Raw genomic sequence first — 10,407 nt, 5'->3', positions numbered from 1 at the left:
TGTGCAGCTGTCTGGCACTGTACAGCTGTCTGGCAGTGGCACTATGCAGCTGTCTGGCAGTGTGCAGCTGTCTGGCACTGTACAGCTGTATGACAGTGGCACTGTGCAGCTATCTGGCTCTGTGCAGTTGTATGACAGTGAACTAGATGTGTCTTATCTAGTATTCCAAACTATATGTCAAAATGAAGATACGATCATGAAGCCTCTGAAACATAACAAAATGCACATCCTGATAGACACCAAAGTAAAAGAAAGGGTCTCACAAACCGTGAGCCAAAGGAAATTCCTTTCTTCTTATAAATTCTTGAAACTAGTTTACATTTCTGAAATAGCTTAACAGCTTTGGCAACATGGAACTTAGGGTGAGTAAAAGATAAAGGGAGGGCTAGGGAGATAGCTTAGTGAGTAATTCATTCACTGTGCAAGAATAGATTAGAGTCGGATTCCCCAGAACCCAAGCAAAAGCTGGCTGGGTGTAACAACCCACCTGTAGTGCCATGCTGAGGCAGAGACAAGCAATCCTGGGGAGCAAACTAGCTAAAACGACTAGTCAAGATGGTAAACTCCTGGTTCAACAAGAGACCCTGCCTCAATATATAAGATGGAGAGCAACAGAGGAAGACACTCAGTGTCAACCTCAGGCCCCTGTATGCACGTGCTCACATATGCACATGTACTCGAACACTCTCACATGCAAACACACGTACACACATGTATACCACACACACACATGTGAATGCAGATGTGTGCACACACACAGGAGATTTAGACTTAAAATAGGTTCGATATTATGTTAATTAGCAGAAAGTACTTTAGAGATGAACATGTAATTTGATCTTTATTGAAGGTAGTAAGTTTTCAGTAGTATTCCACTATAAGAGAATAGGAAGACCAGCAGAGTCAATTAACCTGGACCCTTTGGGGCTCTCAGAGTCTGAACCACCAATCAAAGAACACACACGGGCTGGACTTAGGCCTCCCCGCTCATACATAACAGATGTTCAGCTTGGCCTTCATGTGGGTCCTGCACAGCTGGGACAGGGGCTATCCCAAAAGCTGATGCCTGTCCGTGGAATACGTTCTTCTAGCTGGGTTGCCTTGTCTGGCCTCAGTGGGAAAGGAAGCATCTAGCCTTGCAGAGACTTGAAGTGCCAAGGTGTGGGGAGGGGGATACCCAGGGGAGCCCCTACCCACTCAGAGGAGAAGGGGAGCAGAGAATGCATCTATTTCTACCTTTCAACTAAAGGCATCATGAATCAAGTAGCCACCTCTGTGGCCTGCATCTCTCGCTTGGCACTGAAGACTGGCCCATTTATCAAGACATCTATTACACTCATCTTTATAAATGTGCTGAGTCTGAGAAAGCTATCTGACCCCCTCACACCTACAAGTAGATCAAAGAGATGACAACAGAAAATATGTTTCTATTCATGCATAAAAGATCTACATCCACACAGAGACAAGCAGAGTAGCTTTGCCACCAATAATATCTCCATCCTAGGAGAGCTCAAGCATCAATTTTAGTTTCTGAGACAGAAGAGAGCATATTTGTACATTTGTAGGACAAATGGGAGGGGTGCATGTGGCCACAAGACAGTGAGATAGATGTGACCTGTAGCCCAGGCTTGCCTGATACATTGCAGCCCAAGGGTGACCTTGAACTTCTAATTCTCCGGCCTCTACCTTCCAAGAGCTGAAATTACCAGCATGAGCCAGCTACCGTCATGTTTATATGGTTTACAGTTGAATCCAGGGCATTCTGAATGTTAGGCAAGCACTCTACCAACTATAAGCTACATCGCCAAATCCTCAAATAAAGTATTAAGATAGCAACAAAAAAAATTCAAATATGTTGACTCTTTAGTGTCTATTCTGGCAATGCCTAATCTACAACTGCTATCTGTTTCCATACAAATTAAACATATTTATAGATAGTACCTTAAAATATTTAGTATCTATATAGAACAAATAGGACATACATATGGAGCTTATAAATATATGTACATATTATCATATTAGTTTAGTTATACTTATATTTTAGAGGAGATCATGTGTTTAGTGTGGTATGATCATTGACATATGCATATTTATAATATTGGACACCATCCTCTTCCCTTCAAAATACTGACAAAGCCCACAAAAAGCAAGTGCCAGGAAACTCTAAGCCCCATACCCCAGTCACTTGACACAATCCATGTGAAAATTCCAAAAGGAAAACTACAGTATACTAATGACCTAGCATTTTGAGTAAGGATTCTGAGAAGCATTCATTTTTAAGCAGAATGCTAATAAAGGCACATTTTAAGGAAGGATACTGAAAAGACTGTTCATTGCCTAAGTAGAGACTGTTCTACAAGAGGATGTGGAGAGGTTAATTTTAGAGGCAATTTTTAAGATCTGAATCTATGCATGCATCTCATTCTTTCAAGATAAGGCAATTTAACCTTCGAGAACATCATCCTTTCTGTGTGCACTATGCAGTGACCTTCAGCGAACATATTTCTCTTAGATTGTATGAAACAAGGTCAAATTTTCAGGATGCAGTAGGTAATATAACAGTAATCCAGACAAATACATAGTATCCACTGTAAGAGGGTAACCAGCAAAGAGCTTTCAACAAATACAAGAAGCTTGATCTAATATGATTGCTATAAGGGTGTATGACTTTCTCTCCAGGGCATGTTCTGATGTCAGTCTTCTGACTGCCATGCACATGTGAGCATAGCATCTATCTGTGCATCCATCTATCTGCATCTATAGCTCTGTGTGCGGCTATAATCTCTATTCATCTATAGCTCTGTGTGCGGCTATAATCTCTATTCATCTATAGCTCTGTGTGCGGCTATAATCTCTATTCATCTATAGCTCAGTGCATGGGCATAGCCTCTACCTATGCACCCATAGCTGTTTTCACAGGCACAGACTCTATCAACATCCATAGCTCTGTGCTAATTTCCATCTATGCATCCATACTCTGTACACAGGCGCAGTCTCTGTCTGTGCATTCATAGATTTGCTTTGGGAAAATATAACAAAATAGACATTTTCTAGTCCAACATTCCATGCATTTCTGTTGCTGATGAAATTATGAAACTTTCTTTCTTGCTAACGATAAATCCAATTATTTAATTAAAATGTTAACAACCATCCAGTGTAGCAGACACTACAACTCCCACAATTTCATTGTCTTTGGAATTATCTTTTCTTACAAACAGTAAACATTACGGATGAGGGCTTTTCTTTGGCTTGGAAATCCTTCAGTGAGCTAGGAGTTTATACCCAACCATCATCTATCCATGCTATGAATCAAGATGGGGCAATGACGCAGAAAACAAAAACAAACAAACAAATAAAAAACCAGCCCTAGTAAAGTAGCGGTTTCCACTCAGCTGTTTTTCTTGGGAGTGTACTGATGCTGTAGATATCAGCTAAAGGGTAACTTATACCACAAGGAAAATTCAGGGTTTAAGTTTTAGAACTGGATTTTCAAAAGTTTGGCCTTGAGATCACAAGAGTATCAGCAAGTTAACGAGGCTCAAATCAAATGGACAGAAACAGAAGAGACTTACTCACACATGAAGATTCTATGCCACTGAAATCTTGTAGCTGGGCACAAGGAACAACTTGGGGCCAAATCAAGGAGCTGGGTTTCCAGCCCTTGTCCCCTGTCGATAGTGGGGATCCATCGAGGAAGTCCTGGGCACTGAGTCTACCGCTCTCCCTCAAAGCTCTCATTATTAGACAGACAGTCATTCCATAATAGTCCCTTGTAGTGACTCATCCTCAGTTATAAGTTAGCAGCTCAAAGCAACACCCATTAAGTATTACTATTGAGGAGCCACACCCAGGGTTCAAATCCCAGTGCCTCCTATTTCCCTTTGTGTTCATAATGGCTTCCTTCCTTCCTTCCTTCCTTCCTTCCTTCCTTCCTTCCTTCCTTCCTCCCTCTCTCCCTCCCTCCCTCCCTCCCTCCTCCCTCCCTTTCCTCCCTCCCTTTCCTTCCTTCCTCCCTTTCTTTCTTTCTTTCTTTCTTTCTTTCTTTCTTTCTTTCTTTCCCTCTGCCCTGTCTTTCTGTCTTTCCTTTATTTTCTAATCTATGAAAATAAATGAAATCCTGTTGTAAAAGATTGCTTTAAGAAACTATATTAATCATAAATATAATTTGTACAAAGCACCCAAGAAACGGTGTCCAGAATATAAAAAGATGGTAAGTAACTGTTCCCTCCTCCTTCCTATAATTGAAAGGACTAAATTCATTTACTAAACACAAGACAAAGCAAGTTCTTGCAGCCAAGGAGTTTATGCTCGGGGTAGGTACTGATATCGAGAAAACATGTGGTTATGAAGCTGATTCAAGAAGAAAAGCAGCACAAGGTGGAAACATCAAGAAAAATAAAGGGGTGTGTTATAGGGTAGCCAGAGCTGACTTCTCTAATGACACTAACGATGATCTGTACAAAGCTACGAGTGAGTGTGTGAAATATCCCAGCTGGAAAGTATAATAAACATACTATCCAGCAAAGAGAAAGCTTGGGGACTCTGCAAGGGGAAGGGGGCACTGAGAGGAGTGAAAGGAAACGGGACAGAGATGCAGCAGAATCCTTCCAGAGGGCCTTGTAGACCACAGAAAGGGCTTTGACACATAGCCAACCAAGATGAGCATCAGCAGCAAACAGAGGAATCGCAGACTTTAGCATCTATCAAATCTAAAAGCCTCGCTTGGCCTACCATTCTGTGTGTAAAAGAGCTTGTTACTGTGTCCACATCAAAAAAAAAAAAAAGACAGTACCTAACATTAATATCACATTTATACATGTTAGTGAGAAGTCATTTAAAAGTAGAATCAATGGGATTTGCTGATGTGGGGTAGACAGAGAGGAGAAGAATGATCACAAGGTTTTACAGCCCAACACCTGGGTAGACAGTGATATCACGAACTGAGATGAGTGACACCTAGGAAGGGCATCTTGCATCTGGGAAGATGCTGAAGGTCAGTTTGCATGTGACTTACAGGGCCTTTCATCCAATGGAGAGGCCAAGCAGGTGTCTAGATTCACAAATCTGGAATTGAGGGGGAAATGTCATGGCTGCTGATGAGTTTCTTCAAAGTAAAGAACATATTTAAAGACAATACTATTCAAGATCACGGGTGGATAAAAAAGACAAAAGGCCTCAAACTCAATTTGTAGCTTATCAACATCAAGAGTTCTAGGCGCAGGGAATTCAACAAAGATAGTTAAAGGAAAGTAAGTCAGAGGAAAGTCAAGAGCCAAATGAAATACATAGCCAATAAAGAAAAAGAGAGAGTAATCCTTGAACTATGGAGAATGCTAAGCAGGTACCAACTGAGAAGAAAGAATTGCTGTACCATTTGATAGCGTCTTAGTGAATTCCTCAAGTGCCTGTAGAAGAGAAATAGAAAGATCTATTTAAGATGGAATGGATGTGGCAGAGGCAAGGTGATACACGTGGTCAGAGTCTCAAATGCATTCTCAACAAACAGAGCAGTAGATGGAGAGGAGAGGGTACACAGTTAGGAAAAGGGGTACTAGATTGGGGAGGAGAATACTTTATTACTTAGGAACTCTCAGGAACTACAGATAGGGGTATAGAAAGGATACTCAAATAGATGAAACTGACCTCATGGAAATAAAGGACAGATGGTAAAATATGTACACACACATGCACTGCATGTGAGCATGCACACATGCACATGTGCACACACATGCACACCATACCACATGTACACATACTCACCATACCACATGTACACACACACATGCATCCAAATAAAACAAAGGAAGGGTAGAATGTGATTATTTAAATAGGCCATAGAGGGAAAGCAATCTCTCATAATAACTGTCTACCTGAACCCACAGGGGTAACCAAGGGTAAGATCCAAGACACATATTCTTGATGTATGTAAGAGTAACCATTGCTATATATGGCATCTGATGGGAGAACACTTAACAAGGAGAAACAGCCCATGATGCAGGCAGGAACTGTGACTCGAGCATCTGCACCTGGAATCCAGAGCCCAGATAGAAGTGGCAGCCTAAGACAAGAGTCATGGTGTTGGTCTTGGGAGTTTAGCTGGTATATAAGTGGGAAGACAATGGAATGCATATGGAAGCAGAAGGAAGACATCTTAGCAATGCTTCTCAAGCTGTGGGTCATGACCCCCCAAAGACCATCAGAAAACACAGAAGTTTACATTGTGATTCATAACAGTGGCAAAATTACAGTTATGAGGTAGCAACAAAAATAATTTTATGGTTGAGTGTGGGTCACCACAACATAAGGAACTGTATTAAAGTGCTGCAGCATTAGGAAGGTTGAGAACCTCTGCTTGTGGAGAAGGAGAGGAGGGTGAAGCACCAAGGGAAACACAGAAGCATCAAGGCCATTAGTCACACATACCTCGTGATACACGTTTATCCTTTGTGAATACGTGTTATCAGCAAGTCAGAGAGGTGGGGTGCTGAGTAGAGGTTCAAAAATATCAGTTGTGTGAATGGACTGGATGTGCCAAGTATTCTAAAAAGGCCGTCAACTAGCGCCCACCCCCCACCAAGTACTCAGAAGCCACTTGGGGAGAGAGAACAGTGGGTTGCTGATTATAAGGAGATGTGTGCTATATGGTATGACAGATCAGGGTGACAGTCTAGCAGCAGGAGGGAAGCCATGCCATGAGCATCCCAGCGAAGCCTATTGCAGTGTGTCGGGAGCAGCCCTGCTTATACACTGAAGGCCTAAAATGAGCCATAGGCCTAAAATCAGCAATAGGCCTGACATATATGCCTGCTAGCATCAAGTCTTGGGTCTCTGTGGAAAAACACTGAAACAGATAGCTGGGAGTTATTGTAAGCAGCAGCTTCGGTGGAAGACTGCCAAGCCTTGCTACTCATAGGCCTTGTAAGATATGTAACCTTGGTGGATAGTACCTACTTAGATAAAGACAAGTGAATCATAGGCAGAGTCATAGTGGTCTGCCCCCTGAACCTTCACCTAGCTGACACTCGGTTCTGGAAGATATCTGTACTCCCCCTGAACACCCACATTCCTATGTCATCCCATTCCCCACATCCTGCCTTTTTGTGTATATAACCTGTGTGTGAAAAAGTAAAAATTACGGTTTGATCAGCCTATAGACAAGCTATGTTCCTTGTGTTCGCCTGTTCCCCCATCTTCTCTTTCAGGTGATCTCCCCGGATCCCTGTTTTAATGCCCTGTTGGACAAAACAGCAGTGCATTCTCTCTAGATTTTATTTTCACAGACTCAAAACCTGCTGTCCCTTTACCCTTCCCTCAGAGTCTCACATCCCAGCACCACTGGACATGTGTGAGAAGAGACTGTTTTCATTCTCTATAGACACATATGTACAGAATAAATTCACCCCATCAAACATGAGTTAGGCAGACAGGCTTGTTTATGGGCATCGTGACTTGGTATGTTCTGCAGGACTCTCTCCACGGCTCTCTGCTACTCGAATTATATTCTTTGAGAATAAACTTCCTGTCTTATTCTCATTTGTGTCTCTTATCACATCTGTAATGCAGCAGATATGGTAAACACTAGATGCATGAATAAGTAAAAAGAGGAAGATGAAAATAATACCCATAAAACCTTACCAAAGGGATGGGGAAAAGGATCACCTATAAAGCACTTTCTGTACAGTCACGAGGAGCCAGGTTCAATCCCTAGCACCCACATGAAGACCAAGGTTGGTGATGTGCTCTTGCAATCCCAGCAAGCACTGGGGAGGCAGAGGCAGGTGGATCTCAGGGCTTCCTGACTAGCCAGAATAGTTTGCTATGCTATATTGAAAATCTTCACAAAGAATAAGAGACTGAGTCATACACCACACACACACAGACACACACACACACACACACTTGGTCTCTACACAAACTGACCAGCATACACATAAATAAACCTGCATACACATTCACCTGCATACTTGAACACACATACACATAGCCACACAAAGAAATAAAGCGTTAACTTGTTCCCTTATTCACACCTCCTGGTTATCATAAAGCTGAAATTAAATAGAACATATGAAATTATGAAATGCCTTCCAGGAGTTAACAATTGTTAACACCTACATCAAACACCATGGACTAGCAATAGAGATCACAGACAAAGTCACAGGCACTCTGCAGCATGGCAAAGCAGAACATTGAGACTGGATCCTGAGGAAGACCAGAAGCAGTCACAGCAGGCAGTCAGGTGCTAAGGAAGATGTCACTTAGAGGGAAAAAAAGAAAAGGCCCCTGTGAGCAGCCCAAAAGCCCTGATCTTCTCAAACTTCTCATCAGCAATTGAATCAACTCTTGCAATTCAATATCTGATCTAAGATGGATGTAGTTCATCAATCATCTTTTTATCTTGAGATTAAAAATATTGTCCGTCAGGACACTTCATGTCTGGCCATCTTTCTAAGTCCTTAACAACACAAACTGAATTACCAGCTTCTCTTGTCGTGAAAACTGGGCTGCTCCCTGCCTGCACTGATTTACCTGGATTGTAGATCAGATGAACAATTCTATGACTTCCTACTTCTCCAGCAACAGGAAGGTGGACCGTGTGCATTGCAAGCTCATATATCAGCTATACAAGAGACTACTGGTGGTGGGGGTGGGGATAAAACCAGGAAACTGTCCCAGAGTTCATGCTGCAGATGTCTGCAAAGATGCTACTGTGGTTGGTGAATGGCACAGAACTCCAAGTCTGATTTCTCCTCTGAAATGGATGGATTTCCCCCCACAATTTATTTATTTATTTATTTATTTATTTATTCATTCACATTGTATCCCAGTCAGAGCCCTCCCTTCTTCCTCTCCTCCAAGCCCCACTCTCACAAATCCCTTCCCTGATTACACCCTGCTCTTCTCCTCAGAGAAGGGGAAGCCCCCTTGTGTACCATCCTACCCTAAAACATCTAGTCCCAGCAAGAACTCTCCCACTAAGGCCTAACCAGGTAAGGTAGTCCAGGTAGGGGGAGGGGATCCAATGGCTGGCAACAGAGTCAGAGACAGCCCTGCTCCAATTGTTAGGGAACCCACATGAAGGCCAAGCTGCACATCTGCTACAAATATGTAGGAGCCCTAAGTCCAGCCCCTGCATGCTCTTTGATTGGTAGTTCAGTCTCTGTGAGGCCCCATGGGCACACATTAGTTCACTCTGTAGGTCTTCTTGTAGGCTTTTTCAAATGAATCAATCCTTCATTTTAACTTTCCAAGGGCCTATAAACCCTTATGCTTCAGGACTTGTATTTGTGGTGTGTTGAGCCTTACAGAGCCTGCGGTCTGCTCAGCTCGCTGGACTGGTGCAGTTGGTACTGAAGAGCCACCTAAAATACCAGCAGCTTCTTCAGGAACCAGCTACAGGTCCCTCTCAGTGGGACTCTCTTTTCCTTCCACACTACCAAGGGAGGCTCTTCCTTTGTCTAGCCGCCTAAATGGCTGCCCAAGGAGAGGTCTTTATTCCACAGAACAATTCTCTTTTGTGTGGCTTCTCAGGGTGCTATAAATGGCCACCAAAGGCTGCTAGTTAAGCTGTCATCAGAACCCTTTCCCTAACTGTGGAAGGTAGATGGCGCTGGTGACAGCTAGAGGCAGGACACAATGGAGTTTGGAACCCACCAGCAGCCCACTGGACTGTGACATCTGAGTGGGCCTGAGCTTTCTTTCCTTCCCTGTAGAATTACTGTAACTGCCTTATTCAAGATCAGCCCCAACAGGACCCCTTCTGCAATGAATGGCTGAGCCATAGTGGGCGCCATAATTACGCAAGCCCTGTTATTTAAAACCTGAAGAGTGGGGAGGGGAAATCGTATAAAACCTGAGATCAAAAGAATGTGACAAGAAAAGTGTAACTTGGCTACAAGGATTTTCGAGAAAGAAATACTTTTCAAAGCTCTGAAAGCTTCCTCTTCTGGGCTATTTAATTCTTTTGAGTAATTCTTTTCTTTTTTCCTTCTTCATAAGTATTCTCATTTAAAAATATATGAACTATTTATGACAAGGGACATGACGTGGTGCTAAAAATCTTTTCTATAAAACTAAGGGCATGATGAGGCTTACAGTTCTTGTCCAAGGTGTACCAGATCCTGGGTTCAGTCCCCAACACTTGCCCCCAATCCCCAATATAATCAGGAAAAGAAGCAACAACTGATCAAATTAAAATAGGAAGCAGATGAAAGTTAAAAAAAATTATACTAGTTTCTGTATAAATTTAAACAAAATAAAAATATTTTAAAGATATCTTTTGATTAATAACCAATGATCATTTAAAAATAACATGCAGGATCATAAAAAATAAAGTCATAAGTTAAGCAAATTTTTATATTTATCTTCAGCTAAAGCTGGCAATCAAATGCCTTAGATTCTCTATTACATGGC

The 10,407-nt window shown here is 42.3% G+C and overlaps 1 protein-coding gene across 1 annotated transcript in view; it reads right to left on the bottom strand.

The window, feature by feature from the left end:
• The window catches only part of Ryr2 (ryanodine receptor 2), a 424,465-nt gene extending 414,677 nt beyond the window's left edge, over positions 1 to 9,788 (bottom strand). Inside the window, exons 1-2 of the mRNA XM_028769855.1 lie at positions 9,714 to 9,788; positions 5,586 to 5,594 (exon numbers count right to left, since the gene is read on the bottom strand). Of these exons, the coding sequence (XP_028625688.1) occupies positions 5,586 to 5,594; positions 9,714 to 9,788 (84 nt within the window). The remainder of the gene's footprint in view (positions 1 to 5,585; positions 5,595 to 9,713) is intronic.
• Between the last annotated feature and the right edge of the window lie 619 nt (positions 9,789 to 10,407).

This window comes from Grammomys surdaster, unplaced genomic scaffold (assembly GCF_004785775.1).
Source record: "Grammomys surdaster isolate TR1022 unplaced genomic scaffold, NIH_TR_1.0 194, whole genome shotgun sequence".
Classification (NCBI taxonomy): Eukaryota; Metazoa; Chordata; class Mammalia; order Rodentia; family Muridae; genus Grammomys; species Grammomys surdaster.
This window is presented reverse-complemented; position numbering and strand designations above follow the sequence as displayed.